This window comes from Vulpes lagopus, chromosome 1 (genome assembly GCF_018345385.1).
Source record: "Vulpes lagopus strain Blue_001 chromosome 1, ASM1834538v1, whole genome shotgun sequence".
NCBI lineage: Eukaryota > Metazoa > Chordata > Mammalia > Carnivora > Canidae > Vulpes > Vulpes lagopus.
The window spans coordinates 67,438,421-67,457,434 of record NC_054824.1 but is presented as its reverse complement, the minus strand read 5'-3'; the positions used below and the strand labels follow the sequence as shown (position 1 = coordinate 67,457,434).

At 47.7% G+C, this 19,014-nt stretch overlaps 1 protein-coding gene across 1 annotated transcript; it reads left to right on the top strand.

The window, feature by feature from the left end:
- The first annotated feature begins 660 nt into the window (after positions 1-660).
- LOC121486834 (atherin-like) lies at positions 661-8,356 on the top strand. Its single transcript, XM_041748190.1, has 3 exons — positions 661-793; positions 7,198-7,744; positions 8,201-8,356. The coding sequence occupies exons 1-3, from the start codon at positions 661-663 to the stop codon at positions 8,214-8,216; spliced, it is 696 nt and encodes a 231-aa protein (XP_041604124.1). The 3' UTR covers positions 8,217-8,356.
- Positions 8,357-19,014: the final 10,658 nt, after the last annotated feature.

Here is a 19,014-nt window from a genome sequence, read left to right as displayed (position 1 = left end):
CTCCCAGACACAGTTCCTCTTCCTCCTTCCCTCGTTCCTGATCCTCCCCTGGGCTGGCGGTTCCTTTTTTTTTTGGTCAACAGTTATAATTGTTTTTTTTTTTTCTTTATTTGAAGAATAAATAAATGACAAATAGGTGAAGAAATCTCATGAAGCGTTCCTATATGCCAACGGTTATATCACACTGTTTATCTACAGGAAAAAATCCTGTTACTGCTTTTCCTCAATGTTAAATATTGTAGGAATTCTCATCATTAAAGCTCCTGAGTGTAGCACTGGACAGCTATCAACAACAGGACAAAAGTATTCTTTTCCTGGTGGACCCTCCACCCAATGGAAATGTTCCTAAAGCTCCCCTCTTGGCCTCATTCCGCAGGCTGCAGATAACAGGGTGGAGTGTTGGGGGCCTCACTGTGTAAAAGATAGATATCACAAGGGCAAAAGTTGGCTTTAGAAACTAAAAAATGGGGATCCCTGGGTGGCTCAGCGGTTTAGCACCTGCCTTCAGCCCAGGGCGTGATCCTGGAGATCCGGGATCGAGACCCACTTCGGGCTCCCTGCATGGAGCCTGCTTCTCCCTCTGCCTGTGTCTCTGCCTCTCTGTGTGTGTGTGTCTCTCATGAATAAATAAATAAAATAAAATAAAACAGAAACTCAAAAATGCCTGTGTTGAGAAGAAATGACATAAGAGAAAGGCAGGGCAGGCAGGTGGAGGTGACGCTGGAGAGGTCAGTGGAATTGAAACGAGGAGATGCGATCAGTGACACGAAGGCCACCACCCCATTACTCCAAGGTAATCATCGGAGCAGGAGAGCTCTGTCAACGGGGGGACGTCTGGGCGGGCAGCTCCTGATTATGTGCTGCTCTCGTCTGGAGCTTATGCTTGTGCCCAGTCTCAGCCTTCATCTTCTGGCCGGGATGAGTGAACAGCCTTATTGAGGAGGTGTTCTAGAGAGTCATGCACCGCATGCCCCACCCACAGCCCTGGGAGGGTGGGACTTCCCTGAAAACCTGCCCTCCAGGATCTCAGCTGATTGCTTCAAGACACACACCCGACCAAGGTCAGCTCAGCCGCGATGAGCCCAGCTGCTTATACTTTGTGGGACCTTGCTGAGTAAAGGGAGCTACTTCAATCAGACGCCTTTTCAAGAACTGGGAACTGAGAATTCCAAGAATGGCCGCTGAATCAGTCACAGCACCTGAATTACAAAGCTTGTGGTGTAGATAGGGGCTAGGAAGTGGGAAGAGGTGATGAAACATTTCTGAACTGATGAGTAAATAAACCAAGCCTACGGAATGAGAAAAGAGTAGAGTTTGTGTGCAGGGTGGTGGAGAAACCACAGATACCTATATATGGCAGTCGCAGTTTCCACAAGGCCGAGCTGTGCAGTTCCTGTTCTTGGATTCCCATGAGCCTGCTGTATCCTTTCATTAAAACCCCCTTTTCCTGAGGTAAACTGAATGGGTTCCTTCTTTCTTGAAACCAAAGAAGCTTTGTCTAGAGCAGGAGGAAATAACTTCTAACGTCTGAACTTCCTGACAATCGGCAAAGGACGCCTTTGGGGTAAGGCTCCCAGAGAGCTCCAACCAACGCTTGGAGCAGCTCTTAAGCAGTGAATAAAAAGTAATCACAGTTATCTATCGCTGTGACCACCAGTCCAAACTGAGAGGCTTAAAACAACCATTATTTATCTTGCTCGTGAATCCATAATTGGGCCTGGGTTCGGCAGGGACGACTTGTTTCCACTCCCCTTGGCATCAGCTGGGACTGGGATCACCTGAGGGCTCACTCGCTCATTCAGGTGGAGATTGGTGCTGGCTGTTGAATGGGGCTCAGCTGCCTGCCACACACCCATACGTGGCGCCCTGTGTGTTTGCCCCTTCCTTGCGGCATGGTGGTTAGGGTACAAGGACCAGCACTCTTAGACAACTGAGTGGCAGCGGTATCATCTTTTACGACCTTGTAAGTCACCCTGCATCATAGACGCACTCAGATTCAAGGGGAGAGAGCATACACAATGGGTGGGATGACAACATTACGCTTTAAGGAGAACATGTCACATGTGCTATGTTGTGGTGCCCATTTTTGGAATGCTTTGTCACACAGTGCCATAGAGTGAGCTATAGACATTAAGAAGATAGAGAAAGCCCCTGACCCGTATTCAAACAAATGCATTTTCAGTGCAGCAACTAAAAGGCTCAACAAAACCGTTGTAGTGACACAGACTTATAAAAAGCGTAGAGAAGTATAAAGCACAGCTGTGTAGGGCCATTTAGTGCAGGCGCAAACTAGCAGACCTCAGTAACTCCTAGGAGTCTAAGAGCACACTAATGTTGAATCTGAACCTTCTGTTAAGAAGTGAAGGATGGGGTGATATACTTTGGAATGAGTTCTGTCTGAAATTATTAAAATAATGTTTTGGGTTTTATTTTTAAAATTTTTTAAAGATTTTATTTTTAAGTAATCTCTATACCCAATGTGGAGCTTGAGCTCACAACCCCGAGATCAAGAGTCACATCCTCCATGAACTGAGCCAGCCAGGTGCCTCTGTTTCGGTTTTAGTTATATATTTTTTAAGATTTATTTATTTTAGAAAGAGAGAAAGGCAGCTCATGTGCGATGGTTGGGGAGAGGCAGAGGGACAGAATCTTTAAGCAGACTCCCTGCTGAGCATGGACCCCCCCCCCCCAATGGGGCATGATCTCACAACCCATGAGGTCATGACTTGAGCCGAAACCAAGAGTCAGATGTTCAACTGACTGAGCCACCCAGGTGACGTTTTGTTTTGTTTTTTTTTTTTTATGATAGTCACAGAGAGAGAGAGAGAGGCAGAGACACAGGCAGAGGGAGAAGCAGGCTCCATGCACCGGGAGCCCGATGTGGGATTCGATCCCGGGTCTCCAGGATCGCGCCCTGGGCCAAAGGCAGGCGCCAAACCGCTGCGCCACCCAGGGATCCCGACGTTTTGGTTTTTAAATGGATGATAACATTCAATAACACATTAACTTTCCCTCATGATGACATACGTATTACTATAGTATCCTGTAATTATTTTAGGAGCAACCTGCCTTAGAATTCCCTTGCAGGGACGTCTGGGTGGCTCAGTGGTTGGGCATCAGTCTTTGGCTCAGAGCATGATCCCTGGGGTCCTGGGATCGAGTCCCACATTGGGCTCCCTAAAGGGAGCCTGCTTCTCCCTATGCCTGTGTCTCTACCTCTCTGTGTGTGTGTGTCTCTCATGAATAAATAAAAATCTTAAAAAAAAAATTCTCTTGGAGATATCATTCCATTATCTTCCAGCCTCCATTGCTGCTGAAGATAAGTCTGCTGACAATCTATTTTAGTACCTTTGTAAGTTATCTGTCTTATCTCCCCGGCTGCACTTAAGATTTTTTCTTTGTCTTTGGTGTACTGCATTTGCTCTTACATCTATGCCTACCTGTGGAATTAAAAAAAAAATCTACTTGGGACACCTGGCTGGCTCAACTGGAAGAGCATGCAACTCTTGATCTTGGAGTCGTGAGTTCAAGCACCACCTTGTCTGTAGAGATTACTAAAAAATAAGTGTAAAAAAATTCTGTTTGGAGTTTATTTATTTTGTTTTAAAAGATTTTATTTATTTATTAATGAGAGAGAGGGAGGGAGCAGAGAGAGAAGCAGGCTCCATGCTGGGAGCCCGATGCAGGACTCGATCCTGGGTCTCCAGGATCATGCCCTGGGCTGAAGGTGGCGCTAAACCGTTGAGCCACCCAGGCTGCCCTGTTTGGGGTTTAATAGGAATCTTTAAACTGATGACACATGTTACATAATTAAAAAAAAATTGTCTTTGTCCTAGGTTCCTGGAAGGGAGCTTCTAAACACTTCCTAATTTTCCTAGCAGAGCATCTTTGCTAATCATGGTGGGGTCCTTAGACCACATCTGAGTTTATGTTAATGAGTGACTCAGGATGGGGGCTGGTCACACCAGAAAGACTAACCATGTGATTAGAGGGTTGGGTATTTGAGCCACATGGTATCAGCCCAACTCCCTCTCAGGGGGGAGGGGACTGCAGACTCAGTTCAATCAGTGATGTGCATATAATGAAATCCCAACAAAAACTGTGGACACCCTAAACTTGGGTGAGCCACCTAGCTGGTAAATGCATCAATGTGCTGGGAAAGTGGCACATCTTGATTCTACAGGGATGGGGCATGGATAGTCTATGTTTTGGGACCCTCCCAGACCTCAACTATGTGTCTATTTGGCTAGTTCTGATTTGCATACTTTATAAAAAAAAAAACTGTTATTAAGTATAGCCCTTTTTTGAGTTCTATAAATCATTACAGCAAATTATGGAACCTGAGGGAAGGTCATGGGAACCTCTGATTTTGTAGCCAACTGGTCAGAAGTGAGGATGGCCTGGGGACCCTTTGAAAGGGCAGCTGGGGTCTGAGTAGGGCAATCTTATTTGGACACTAAGCTCTTAACCTATGGTTGTGCTAACTCTGAGTGATTACTACCAGAATAGCTTTGCAGTACTGCACACATTTTTCTTCACTCTAGAAAGATTTCAGTGTTAGAAACCTGTGGCTTATGAAAAATCAGTAATGACTATCCATTGCCTATTGTTCCAATCAAAGCAAACTGTGGACCCTCTCTGCCTGGCGTCAAAGGCATGCCACTAAACATAGGAGAAACAATGTCGTGCCTTTGATGTAAAAATAAAACAGTGTAAAGTAGAGGCAGTGTGGCAGGTAGCATTAATGTTTCTTTTTATTTATTTATTTTATTTATTTATTTTATATTTTGGCATTAATGTTTCTTTAGCAGACATTACTGGTGCTCTGCCCAGATCTTCTCAGATCTCTTTTCGGGTTCTGGTCTTCCTCCTAATTTCTGTGTGATCTTGTTTCTAAGATCCACCCATGTATGCTTCTTTTTAAGGACTGCTCCAGGGCTACTGGAGTTGCTTCACCCAGGTTCGGAAAGCCAAAGCTGTTCCACTGCTTATGCTCTCCTGGAGCAGCCCTTAGCCAATGACTGACAGCTGTGGAAATAAGAAAGCCTAGCTCCCTTGCCTTGAGCTGGGTAGACTCTGAGGTATAATTAACACTCCAGAATCCCCTACAGGGTGAGGCTCAGCCCAGGACTTTGCTTGATATTATACCCTTACTTAGCTTTGTCTCATTCCCTGTTCTGTTCACCTACTCCTTTTCTGGATTCTCCCAGGAACACTTCCTTAGTAAATCACTTATCCACAAACCCTTGACTCAGAGTCTACTTCTGGGGAACCTAACCTTAAATAGCTCCCAATTATTCACTGCTGAGAATGCTGCCATGTGACTTGCAATGCGTGAGAGGGAGGGAAATCTATTTTTCTTTCCCCATTGAGCCAGGCTTGGCCATATGATGTGTCCTGACCAATGGAATGTGACAAGAAGTAATGTATGCTACATGTTATTTGAACCTTAAGAATCATCACTTACTAGAATTGTTCTTTTCTCTGGGGAAGGGCCAGAATAGGGCTGCTCCTTCAGCCTGGGTCCTAGAACCAGAGCTGACACACAGCCAACATGGAACATGAGCAAGAATAAACCTTTATTATTGGAAGACAATGAGATTTGGGAAGTCTTACTGCAGCATAATTTAGCAGATATAACACAGAGGATATGTCCTAAACAGCCTAGGGTCAAAGCCAAGCTCTACTGCTATGTATATAACCTTGGCCAAGTTGCTTAGCCTCTGTGAACCTCAGTTTGTAAAATAGAGATATTAATGATATCCACTTCATAAAGTCATTGTGGGGATCAAATGAGTTAACACAAATAAAGTGTGTCAAACAGTGCTTGGCACATGATAAATGCTTGATAAATATTAACTAAAGTGAACTATAATTAGGAACTGTGACAGCTCATCCTCAAGTTTTCTGTTTTCTTCCACAACCACTGAGTTTATTGGCTGTTTCCCCAGCATCCATTCCACTCTTCCCACAGTCTTGATTTCAATTGGAGGATCTATCTGGTCCTGGGGAAGTGGATTTCACTGTGACTTCACTTGGCCCAAGATAAGCCAGACAGCCAATAGTGTGTTGGTAAACTGGATCCCAGAAGGATGGGGAGGGAAGGCAATTTCCATGGTGTACACACTCTCTACACGACCAATTTCAAGCTACCAATGGTTTAACAATTGGCTTGCAGAATTCCTGAATATTTAACAATCACCTGAGGAGCCAGTACCAGCTGGCTCCAGTCCATTAGAGGCCACGTTTCTAGTCCTAATACCTAAATTCAAGCTGCTGCAATCTGTGAGAATCTCAGGATTCCTGCAACTCTAATCAAATGCGAACAATTCCCCGCATGTTGTAAAATAGAAAAGAACTTTCCAAAATATATTATTAGGTCGAACACACAAAATTGCAAGTTTTGATCTCCATAAGGGCAATTTCATATGATTCAACTTAATAGACTAAATACACAGGATACTATGGAAGAAGAGCAAGGAATGAGGAACGATGTGGGGGGGGGGGGGGAGGAGAAGGTGGAGGAGGAAGTAGGTCCACCAGAAGCAGATGTGAGCTATAACCATGTGGAGTTTAAGATTTTTTTGTTATTTAATTATTTATTCATGAGACACTGGCAGAGGGAGAAGCAGGCTCCCTGCGGGGAGCCCGATGTGGGACTCGATCCCGGGACCCCAGGATCACGCCCTGAGCGGAAGGCAGAGGCTCAGCCGCTGAGCCACCCAGCGCCCTGACCATGCGGAGTTTAAGAAGAGATGTTGATTCTTCACTCCACAATGGGTTGCAAACCTAATTCTGGACAATCAGCTTCCTTATTCCTGGACTACATCCACTCTGGGAAGTATCATATTTTACCCTACGAGCTTATCCAACATCTTCGTGCTTCCTGCTTTGCTTGATGGGCCTAAACCCAGACTCCCTTTCCATCCTGGACTAGAAATTCTGGAAGGTCTTAGGAGAGGTTTTGGCAAGCACCTCGCGACAGGTTTTTGGAGACACTCAGGGTCACGCTCGCTGTCCAGAGTCCCACTTCCCTATGGCGTTCTTCTCGCTTTAAGATCACTCGCAGCGAGCTGGGGCGGGAGGGACTCGAGTGCGCCAGGGTCTCCCCTCTCGGAGCTTCAGGTCATTCACCTGTGCGGTGGGGCTGCTCCCCTCGGTAGGGGGCCTGAGAACTAACCCGGGACACGCAAGCAGGGGGCACCGCGCCCGACCGCCAGCCGTCAGCAAGGGTGCACGCGCGGGGGGATGTTAAACACCCGGGGCTGCACCCGCGCCCGCGCCCGTGCCCGGCAGGTGCCGAGACGAGCGCCCAGCCGCGCGCACTCGCAGCGCCCCCGCCCCCGCCGCTTCCCGGCGGCCCCTGCGGCGGGCGCGGCCCCGCCTCCCAGAATCCCCTGCGGGCCTCCCGGGAGCGCGGCCGCGGCGGCGTGAAGTCGGCCCGGAGCGTCCCGGCCGTGGGAGCCCGGCCCCGCCCCCGGCCCCTCCGCCGAGGTCCCCGTTTCCTACCACGCACCGCACCCGAGCTGCGCGCACTCCCGGCACAGACAGCGCCGGCCCACCCCTCCGCGCGCGACCCCGCAAAGGACGCACCTCCCCCACGCCGAGCCAAGTCCGCAGCTCGCGGCCCTCGGGGCATGCGCAGACCGCAGCTGCGGGCGTCTGCTTGGCCCGGCGCTCGCCGCGCGCGCCCCGCTCGCCGAGGACCCAGGCCCCCGACGCGGCACGTGCAGCACACGCACTGGTGCGCCGCCTGCACAGCCGCCGCTGCAAACCCCGTGTGTTTTGTAGAGATTACTCCGATCACTCACATCCACAACGCACAGTCGCTCCTCACACAGGTGACACGCGTACCTTCCACGCTGCACCAGACCCACAACGTACGCCTAAGCCTCTGACGAAAAAGAAAAAGCCACATTGCACACAAACGACACGCATGCATTACCCACACCACACTAAATACAACACATTATGCAAGCCCTACACATAGCCATAGCACATCTTCACACGCTCAGCAACATGAGCCCACACCAACACCCAGATGTACCAGTGAGTCCCCCACGAACACCCACTGCACAAACATGAATAATCACACACACTCTCTGGGGGCAGGGAGATAGGGGGCTGCAGAAACCCAGAGCTAAGGGGACTCGGGTGTGGCTTTCTGAGCACTAAGTTCTATCCTCTGACTTGTCTGTAGGAGGAAATGCAGCTAGGGAGAAAATGCCTAAAAAATGAAGTTGCTGGGACACCTGGGTGGCTCAGTGGTTGAGCGTCTGCCTTCGGCTCAGGTGGTGATCCGGGGGTCCTGGCATTGAGTCCTGCATCCGGAGCCTGCTTCTCTCTCTGCCTATGTCTCTGCCTCTCTCTGTGTGTCTCTCATGAATAAATAAATAAAATCTTTTTAAAAAATGAAGTTGCTGTCTGCGCCTTGAAGAAAAAGAGAGAAGCCTAACTACACCTGACTTTGGGGTTTCACCCTTGGCAAAACACTTTTACTGGAGTTATCTCATCTCACAAAACCTGTGAGGTAGGTAGCGTACGTACTATTATGACACTAGAATCATTGCTGGAGAAGCACAGGCACCTGCCTGAAGTCACAGAGCATAGGTCAGGCCAAGCAGGTCTGGAAGCAGTCCCATCTCCTGGATCACCCCACCCAGGCTTCCCCCTCCTGCCAGCTGTCTGCACAGCCCCCCTTCTTCCCCCATCCTGGCTGAGACACTGTGGCTACAATCAAGAAGCCACCTGTCTTGAGCCACCACCTTCAAAAGCCTTTCATTCCGTCCTAATGGGGCAAGGCGCCCAGGCCGCCCCACCCTTAGGGTGGATTAGGCCTCCGCCTCCCTGTTCCCTGTTGGAGTTTAAAATACATCAAAAGAACTCCCTGCACCAAAAGAGCTCTCACAGGCCCTGTCTGGTAGCTTGAAATCACACCACCAGAGATCTCTTTTAGGTAAAGGCATTGGGCTTGGAAGGCCTCTGCTCAAAATGCACCTGTGTCCCTGAGACAGACTCCCACGCTGCAGCTTCCAGCTGTTGTCTTTCCTGTCACTCTGTGCATTGCAACAGACATTGCCTAATGCCAGCTTGCTGGTGGAGTTGGATTGTTTATAGCAAGTTCTGTGGGAATGGGGCACAGGATGGGGAAGTTTGATTGTGGCTGAGGGAAGATATGAAAAAGGTGTAGAGTGACCTGGAGAGGGGAAAGCAGGATCATAGAGGCATGAGGACAGGATTGAGAAGGATAGGGATACACCCTGGGTAGAGGTGGAGGAGACCCTGAGTCCAAGAGTAAGACAGAGAGAATGCCATGAACTTTCCAGAGAGGCAGGGAGGTACAGAGGATCAAATGTCTATGGTGGGCTTATGTGGTGGTGGTGGTGGTGGTGGGGGTTGGTGGGAGAAAGCTGTTTGTGGGGGACATTCTGGCTCCTTGCTGGCAGCATCCCGATCAGGACACTTAAGCAATCACAGATTATTTATCTCTGGAAGTTGCCGAAGAAAATATAAGGTCGTGGGAAAGTGTTAGTGATGTATTGATAAGTGGGAAAAAAGGTTTCAAAACAGAACATAGAATGGGATCCCTATTTTGTAATGCTGGCTGGAAAGATAACAAAATGTTAGCCGTGGTTATCCTTGCTGTAGGGAGGATGACTTTGCATTTCCTCTTGGAGCCTTTCTGTATTTTCCAGATTTTCTATAATGAACTTGGAGCATGATTGTCATACCTATCAGAAAGAGTTATTTTAGATAAAGACTCATTGAACACTTCCAGAGTGCCTATCAAATTCTACAGTGTTGGCACTACACATAATGCAGAGAAATGTAAGCCATAACTGCTGCTCTAAGATTACCCTTAAATCCAGTCATACCACAGGGGTTCTGCTCTGTGCACAACAATGTGGCTCTGGAATTGAAACACCTGGGTTCAAATTCCTCTTTTGCAGCTTCCTAGCTGTGTAACCTGGGTGAGTGCCTTGACCTTTCTGTGCATTGGTTGCCTTATCTATAAAATGGAGTAATAATAATACCTGTAAGAATTAGTTGAGCTGATACATCTGAACACTTAGAAGTCATCACCATGTAACTGTTGGCTTTACTGCTATTAGTGGGTAAGAGCTTTGCCTCTGGGGCCAGCCTGTCTGGGTTCAGATCCTTGTTCTCTCTCTGTTTGCCTTGGGCAGATGATTTCATCTGTTTCTACTTCAGTTTTCTAATCTTGAAAGTGGGGATGAAACTAATGGTGCTTCATAGAGTTGTTAGGAAAATTAGAGTAGCTATGGATAAAGTACTTAAAATAGTGCCGGGCATATAGAAAGTGCCCAGTGTCAGCTGTTAGAGTACTAATTGTTGTTGTTGTTGGTATTCTTATTACCACTGGGTGAGGCAGGGATTGGGGCACCACCCACCAGAGCGCCCCAGGTAGAGCCCACTGGGGGGTCCAGAATACGTGAGATGGGCTGAGCTGAGCACTGCAGGATGGCCCCCACGCACTCTGTCTGGCTTCTCTTGCATTCTCCTCTAGCCCACATTCTTCTGGTCCTTTAAGTTTTATTTCTTATTTTTTAAAGATATTATTTATTTATTTTTGTGAGGAGGGGCTGGGGGAAGGGCAGATGCTCCAGTCTGAGCAGGCGGAGGGGCAGAGGGAGAAGCAGAGTCCTTGCTGAGCAGGGAGTCCGATCCAGGACTTGATCCCAGGACTCTGGGATCATGACCTGAGCCAAAGGCAGATGCTTAACTGACTAAGCCACCCAGGCACCTTGGTTATTTATTTATTTATTTATTTATTTATTTATTTATTTATTTATTTATGATTTATGTATTTATTTATTCATGAGAGACACAGAGAAAGAGGCAGAGACTTAGGCAGAGGGAGAAGCAGGCTCCCACACAGGAGCCCGATGTGGGACTTGATCTTGAAACTCTGAGATCACACCCTGAGCTGCAGGCAGAAAGGCAGACGCTCAACCCAACCACTGAGCCCAAGTGGCAGCCCACCTTGGTTGTTTAAATTTTAAAACTATAGCTCCCGAGGTTTCAGTCCTTGCACCTATACCACTACTTCCTTGATCTTTATTTAGCTATAAACACTGTAGATTTCTGAAGCTAATGGAAGGAGCCTTCCAGGACTTATTTGCATGGGAAGTGCCTGGCCATATTATCTTTATAATTGTGTGTTCTTTTCTTTCTATCATTCCATAAATTTCAGCCCCACCTGGGTCCTCCCTTAATTTTAGGAAGGCGGGCTCCAAATTGAGACTTCTGATAAAATCTAGCCCCTTTCTCTAACTCAGTCTGGTTACTGAAATCTATCCAGGTGGGATTTTTGACCATGTGAACCTGTTTTCCTTTGTTCCTGTGCATAGTGCTTATCTCTTCTTGCAGCCAAAGCCTCTACCTGTGGTAATGTCATGAATGAATGAATCAATGAATGAATCAATGAATGAGTGAATGACTACATTCTGGATCCGCTTTGTTCTCAAGGTAAACCAGCAGAAAAATGGCTTAGTTCTTGGAGCAAAGCCCTTGGCAGGCAGAAGCTGGAAGGCCTTTTGAATCTATGTGGAACAACAAGCCTCTGAAATCCCAGAGTGGTTGGCAGCTTAGGAACTTGACTATAGGACTAGTTGGGAAAATGTGTTAAGTCTGGAGACTTCCAGAAGCTGAAACTGATGAATAGTCACAGATCAGGGAGAGAGGATTCCTATCATACCTGTGTTCTTTATTGAGAGCTGTGTTCTCCTTATATGTAGGCTTTATTAATGCTGCTCTACTGGTCCACTTTATTAAAGATTTATGTTCTTATTTAAAAATGAGCAAAATTAACAGGAGAGCAAGCTTGCTTGTTTCAGAGTTAGGCATGACCTTCCAGTGTATCTCTGGCTTTCTCAACTGTTTTTGAGGGTACTTTATCAGGCTGTGCTCAGAACCTTGCAATTTATCCCACGCTAGATGCTTCATACTCTTTGTGATTGTTTCATGTTCCCCAGTTTTGTCTTCTTTGGGACTATTAACTCTGGGGAGTTTCACATCCCATCCCTGACAGACACTCAAAGCTAAAGAGTTGGGGTATTGGGTATGATATTTAATTTTTTTTCAACTCAATATGTAGTTTGGTCAAACATCAGTCTAGAGTTGCTAAGTAGGTATCTTTTAGATGTGATTAACATCTGGGGCACCTGGGGGCTCAGTGGGTAAAGCGTCTGACTCTTGACTTCAGCTCAGGTCATGATCTCAGGGCTGTGAGATGGAGCCCCATGGCTCTGGGCTTGGTGGGGACTCTGCTTGAGTCTCTTTCCCTCTGCCTGTGCCCCTCCCCCTGCTTAGTCTCTCTCTCTGTGTCTCTCTCTCTCTCACAAACAAATAAAATCTTCAGATGTGATTAACATATAAATCAAGAGACTTTGAGTAAAAATGATTACCTGCCTTAATGTTGTTGGGCCTCATCCAGTCAGCTGAAGGCTTAAGAGAAAAGATTGAGGCTCCCACCCCCACTCCAAGAAAGAAAGGAATTCGGCCTCTGGAGGACCTTCCAACTCAAGACTACAACTCTTGCTGAAATTGCCAGCCTGCCCTACATTATGGACTTGTCAGCCCCACCCCCTCTAAAAGCACAAAACCCCAATACCTTACAATAAACCTCTCTATCTCTGTCTGCCTGTGTCTGTACATATATACACAGAAAGTAGAGTGTTCCTATGAAAACTTAAAAGTTGAAATGGTGTAAAGTGAAGAAGCACTTGCCATTAACTTATATGGAAATGTTTTTTAGTGTTCCCAGGCCCCAAATAAACCTCTCTTAGGCTTTTCAGATATGTTAGGACACATCTTGCTAATGGATGCACCAAATAAACCGAGACAAAGCATGGATGTTCACGGTTCAAAGCTATGGCGGCTTGATGCTGAGATGCTGAGTGTAGTTCCCAGAGAAGGAGCTTGGTGGCGCCACTCTCACTGCTCCGTTTGGCCACCTCTGTAACAGCTGGTTGCAGATCAAACACCAGAAGGCTATTTTCACTTTTAGCCTCTTTTCTGTAAAAGTGACAGTCCTCTTCAGATTTCCTTTAGTTAGCAAAATCAGGTATGAATGTTGTTTCATAAAAACAAAGCGTGGTAGCACAAGCTTTTGAAAAGCAAGGGATACCTGTATATATATATATATATATATATATATATATATATATATATATATACAAATATACAAATATGTATATACATATAGACAAATTTCATATACATATATAATATATATGTATATGAAATTTGGTTCTGTTTCTCAGAGAGCCCTAGTACAGTAGTAATGTATTTTCTTTCCTTGCTTGGAACAAAATCATTCTTAATGCCTTTTCATGACATTAAGTGGTTGGACAGGTGCAGGAGGTCTGAGAGATCTCAGCAGGTCTGGTCTCTCACCTCATTCTTGAGCAGACTTGTACTTAAACTTTTGGTCACAAAGAATCATTCGAAATGAAAACCAAGGGGCAACTGGGTGGCTCAGTTTGTTAAGTGTCTGCCTTCTGCTCAGGTCATGATCTCCAGGTCCTGGGATTGAGCCCTGAATCATCAGGCTTCCTGCTCAGCAAGGGGTCTGCTTGGGATTCTCTCTCTCCCTCTGCCACCCCCCCCCCCGCTGTTCTCTCTTTCTCTCTCAAATAAATAAATAAAAATCTTTAATAAAAAAAAAAAAGAAGTGAAGATCAATTCTTCCTCTGCTATCTACCATGTTAGCTACATCTAAAATTATGTGCATTTGTAGGGTGCCTGGGTGGCTCAGTAGGTTAAGCGCCTGACTTTGGCTCAGGTCATGATCCCAGGGTCCTGGGATTGAGCCCCGCATAGGGCTCCCTGCTCAGCGGGGAGACTGCCTCTTCTTTCCCTCTGTGTTCTTTCTCTCAAATCTTTAAAAAAATAAAAATAAACAAAACTACATGCACTTGTAATAACAAAAGACTAGAGACAGCCAAAATGTTCATCCATATGATGGAGTACCATGTAGTGGTCAAGGGAATTGGAGTCCTTCCCTGTACTGAACTAAGATAAGCTGAGTGGTAAAAAAGCAAGGTGCCCCACACTGTGCTTCCATTTGGGCGGGTGATAGGAATATATGCACATTTGCTTACAGGTCTCCAGTCCCTTGTCCATAATCCCCAAATTCAAAAAAACATGTGAAAACCAATCTTTCTTTTGGTTTGTGGCAAACTTATGTGGTAGCAAAACAAGAGATAAAAAGGTGTGAAGACTCTTGCAGTTGGTACTTATCCTTATTAGTGTGAATACTTTATACTGACCTACGGTGACCTGCAGCCTGTCTGCCTGGGATTGACAGGATTCCTTGAGTCTGGATGGAACTTCCAGGGCTCAGATGCCACGATGAGTCATCCTATACAGAACCTACAGGGGGTCGGGGGAGGAGGTGTTACTAAATACATGTATATGCACCTCAGTACCTGTCTGACACCTGAAAAGTTCTGGATTCTGAAACCAATCTGTCCCTAAGGATTTTGGATGAAGGGCTGTTGGACCTAAATGTTCATGGTCTAACTCTGGCAAGAGACACAGCTCCCAGCTGCAGCGCCTGGGAAGGAAATGGGTGACTGCGAGGCAGAGATAGGATGGAACATTTTCCCTGCATATTATTTTGCAACTTTTGACTATGAACCATGTGAATGCATTGTCTCCTAAAAAAAATAAATACAGGAAATTATGGAAAGGCGAAACTGCACTTCTGAGTAAACTACAAATAGAATTTTAAAGATTTCAAAAAACTGAAATCACTGTGCTACGGTTATGGATGCCGTCAAGACAATATTTGTCTTTCTGATTCTGCTGATTCCAGCATATTCTGTCCTCAGAGCCGCTTGGGCTCCGGAGCCCCGATTTGGGGAGTCGAGAGACTTGCTCTGGGTTTTGTAAACTAAGAATGCTGAGTAGGTATCTCGGGGAGCAGCAGGTGGCCCAGGGCTCTGGCACCGGGAGCCTGCTCCACGGCCCCCGGGCGATTTTTTTTTTCCTGGTTAGTAGTTGTTATTATTATTTTGAAAAATCAAGAACAATCATGCAAAGCAAGTAGAAACAGGCTGGGTCAGCTGAAAAGTGCCCACACGCTCCCGCCCTGGGTCTCTGGTTGATATAATTAGCCGGTTGTATCCAGCGGTGAGTGGGCGGCTCGCTCCCGAGCACCGGCAAGGCCGGGGGATGATGTAACCGAGGGCTAGCCCGGGCAAGGCCGAGCCTGAGCGGGCCTCCGGAGGTGCTGACGCGACGCTGTGCGGCGGGACAGGGATGGGGAGGGGAGGGGGAGGGGAGGGGGGGAGAATGGGGGGTTGGAGAGGGGAGGGGGAGGGGAGGGGGAGAGAATGAGGGGTTGGAGGGGGAGGGGGAAAGAGAAAGGGGGTGGAGAAGGGAGGGGGAGGGGAGAGAGAATGGGGGTTGGAGTGGGGAGGGGGAGGGGAGAGAGAATGGGGGGTTGGAGTGGGGAGGGGGAGGGGAGAGAGAATGGGGGGTTGGAGTGGGGAGGGGGAGGGGAGGGGGAAGAATGGGGGAGGGGGAGGGGGAAAGAGAAAGGGGATGGAGAAGGGCGGGGGGGGGGGGGGGGGAGGGGAGAGAGAATGGGGGATGGAGAGGGGAGCAGGAGGCGGGAGAGAATGGTGGGGGGAGAGAATGGTAGGGGGAGGGGAGGGAGGAAGGAACGATGGGGGGGGAGGGTCAGGGCTGCAAGGTGTGTGTGGGGGTGGGGTGGGGTGGGGTGGGCTTGGGGAGGCTGACTGCCCCGGAGGAAAAGGCGGCCTTCTGTTCACCCAGGCTTGAGCACCCCTCCTGCCCCCCACCCCTCCTTCTGCTGAGAGCTTCTGGAGCTGAGGAAGGGGTTCCTGAGCAGGGCTAGACTACATCCGGGTTCCCAAAGCTGTGAGGGTGGAGGATGGGAATGGTTCAGTCAGCGGGGGAGATTTTGCAGAATCCCTGGGAACCTGTGTGCCTGGCTGCCCGCCGCCCAAATTCTAATTCAGTAGGTTCAGATAGGGCCAGAAATTGGAATATGGTTTTCGTTGTATTGGTTACTATTTAACATGATATTAACCCTTACAAAGATATATCACGAGGATTAAGCCTACCTTGCACACACACGTGGGGTGGGCGGGTGGCGGCAAGCAGGCGGTACACACCGCAGCTCCAGCCCCTGGATGCAGTGACACAGCCAGGGAAAACCCATGTGCTTGTGGGATCTGAACATTTTTCTTTTCTTTTTTTTTTTTTTTAAAGATTTTTATTTATTCATGAGAGACATAGAGAGAGAGAGGTAGAAAAACATAGGCAGAGGGAGAAGCAGGCTCCCTGCGGGCTCAATCCCAGGACCCCAGGATCACATCCTGAGCCAAAGGCAGAGGCTCAGTCACCACTGAGCCACCCAGGTGCCCTGAATATTCTTCAAAAGAGAGTTCCCTTTCCTCCCACTCTATAGGTTGAGTAGGAGGAGCTGGTTGAGCTGGAGGAAGCCAAGGCTAATGGGGGGGAGTGGGATCAGGTATCTACTCCGTGAAAGAGGATTGGGTCCCCCCAGAAAGCCCCCCCACCATGGCATCCCCCCAGTGCCCCACCAGGTCAGGTCCAAGCTGGGTCCCACAAACCCCATCAAGAACCTTTTAGTGTCTCTGTACCTCTACTCGGTGATAAAGGAGGATTGGGTCCCCCCAGAAAGCCCCCCTACCACGGCATCCCCCCAATGCCCCACCAGGTCAGGCCCAAGCCGGGTCCCACAAACCCCATCAAGAACCTTTCAGTGTCTCTGTACCTCTATTTCAGGCAATAAAAGGCCTTTTCTTCCTTCCTTCCTTCCTTCCTTCCTTCCTTCCTTCCTTCCTTCCTTTTTTTACAAGATTTTATTCATTTATTCATGAGAGACACACAGAGAGAGGCAGAGACCCAGGCAGAGGGAGAAGCAGGCTCCATGCAGGGAGCCTGAAGTGGGACTCGATCCTGGGTTTCCAGGATGACACCCTGGGCATGAGGCAGGCGCTCAACCTCTTAGCCACCCAGGCGTCCCTAAAAGACCTTTTCTTAGTAATCCTCCTAGGCCAGTGGGCCTTTTTCAGATGGATTTGCTGAGTAAGGGGTTTTCCTGCATTTCAATGTTCTCACAGACTTTGATGTTGGCTAGTGAAAACAAAACAAAACAAAACAAACCTGTGTACCAGAGAGGGGAAACTGGGTCCTGCTGTGTGGTTTTAAGACAAGTCACACTGTCTCTTTGTGTCCCGGTTTCTTCCTTTGGGAACTAAGATACATCTAGATAGTAGATACATCTACTAAAACATCAGGCCTGCCTCATGTTTTTCAATAATCTCAGGGAGACTGTAAGGTTACATATAGGAAAACACCCATTTTATAGATGAAGATACTGAGGTCCAAGTTCGTGCAGCGCAGAGGTGTCACTGTTCTTCTTGTAAGGTCCAGAAACTTGGCAGGAAAAGACCCTCTTTTTTTTTTTTTTTTTAAGATTTAATTTATTTATTCATGAGAGACAAAGAGAGGGAGGCAGAGACACAGGCATAGGGAGAAGCGGGCTCCATGCAGGGAGCCCGACGTGGGACTCGATCTTGGCACTCCAGGATCACGCCCTGGGCTGAAGGCAGGCGCCCAACCACTGAGCTACCTGGGTGTCCTGGAAAAGACCCTCTTGTGGGAAGATGGGGGGCAGAGTGAGGGGCTCTGATATGCCTGTGTCCCCTGCTGTGACAGAGATGGCTAGCAGGTCATCACAAATCTGTGCTATCTAGGGACAGCATTGACCCTTGCATCTAGGTGGGGACACATGACAGGTTCTCACCAATAAAATGTGGGTGGGAAATGGTGCATGTTACTTCTTTTTTTTTTTTTTTAAGATTTTATTTATTTATTTGCCAGAGAGAGAGAGAGAGAGAGAGAGAGCACAAGCACAAACAGGGGGAGCAGAAGAAGGAGAGGGAGAAGCAGGTTCTCCACTGAGCAAGAAGCCGGATTCGGGGCTCGATCCCAGGACCCCAAGATCATGATCTGAGCCAAAGGCAGGCACTTAACTGACTGAGCCACCCAGGCGGCCCTGATGCATGTCACTTCTCAGCCAGATGTGAAGAAATGCACATGCCTTCTTCTTGGTTTTTCTCCTTCCTCCAGCTGGAAGCAGAGATCCTGTTGTTCCAGGGAATGGTGGAGCCAGTCAAAAGCCTGAATCCCTGAATCACCACACGGACATTGACTACTTGCCAACCAGAACACCTTAGTTGTGCTCATGTGTGTGTGAGAAATAAACATCTTTGGGTGTCTCGAAAATCAATTTGAGAGTTGATTTGTTATAATGGCTAGTGTCATCCTAATACACACCCCTACTTTCCTTCCTGAGTCTAGGCCTGAGCTGCTTACCTGTTCCCAGAAGGGGACATGGACAATTATTTCTCACAGCAAATGCCGGGTTGTTTGAAGTGACTGAATGTGGGGAACGGAGATTTTGTCTCCTCCTTAGGTCTGAGATTGGGGCCACCAGCATTCAGGGCTTGGGGGTTGCAGCTGTTGGCATTCTGCAATGGCTCTGGCGGGGTTAGGACCATGTGTGACACTCTGAGGCCTCCTAGGGAAGCAAAAAAAGGACAAACAGCTGATGGGAGGGTGAGGCCACAGCCAGAGCCTTGGGTCTGCCCTGATTCTCTGCCTGTGTCACCTCACTAGAAGCCAGTACCTCCTGGCACCTCCATTTTTCCCATCTGTAGTATGGGAAAGATATATCTTTCTAGTCATGGATGTGGAGTGAGAGTGAAGTGGGGATGGTAAGGAGTCAGGTAATAAATCTGAAATCCTAAAATCACTTTTAAGACTCCACACTGCTGTGCAATCAAAAGATCCAAACCCAAGACTCCTAGAACTTTAGTTTATGCAGGGGATAAACTATGCACCTTCCTTGGGAGGCGCTTAAAGATAATTTGTTAGGGAAGAAAACAATGAAAGATCACATAATTCCTTCTCTTTGGGGGGATCATC

Coding starts and splice junctions, on each gene's coding strand:
- LOC121486834 (XM_041748190.1), top strand. CDS start 661: ATGCCTGTGTTGAGAAGAAATGACATAAGAGAAAGGCAGGGCAGGCAG. Junction 794..7,197: donor CACCACCCCATTACTCCAAG/GTAATCATCGGA, acceptor ACACGCAAGCAG/GGGGCACCGCGCCCGACCGC.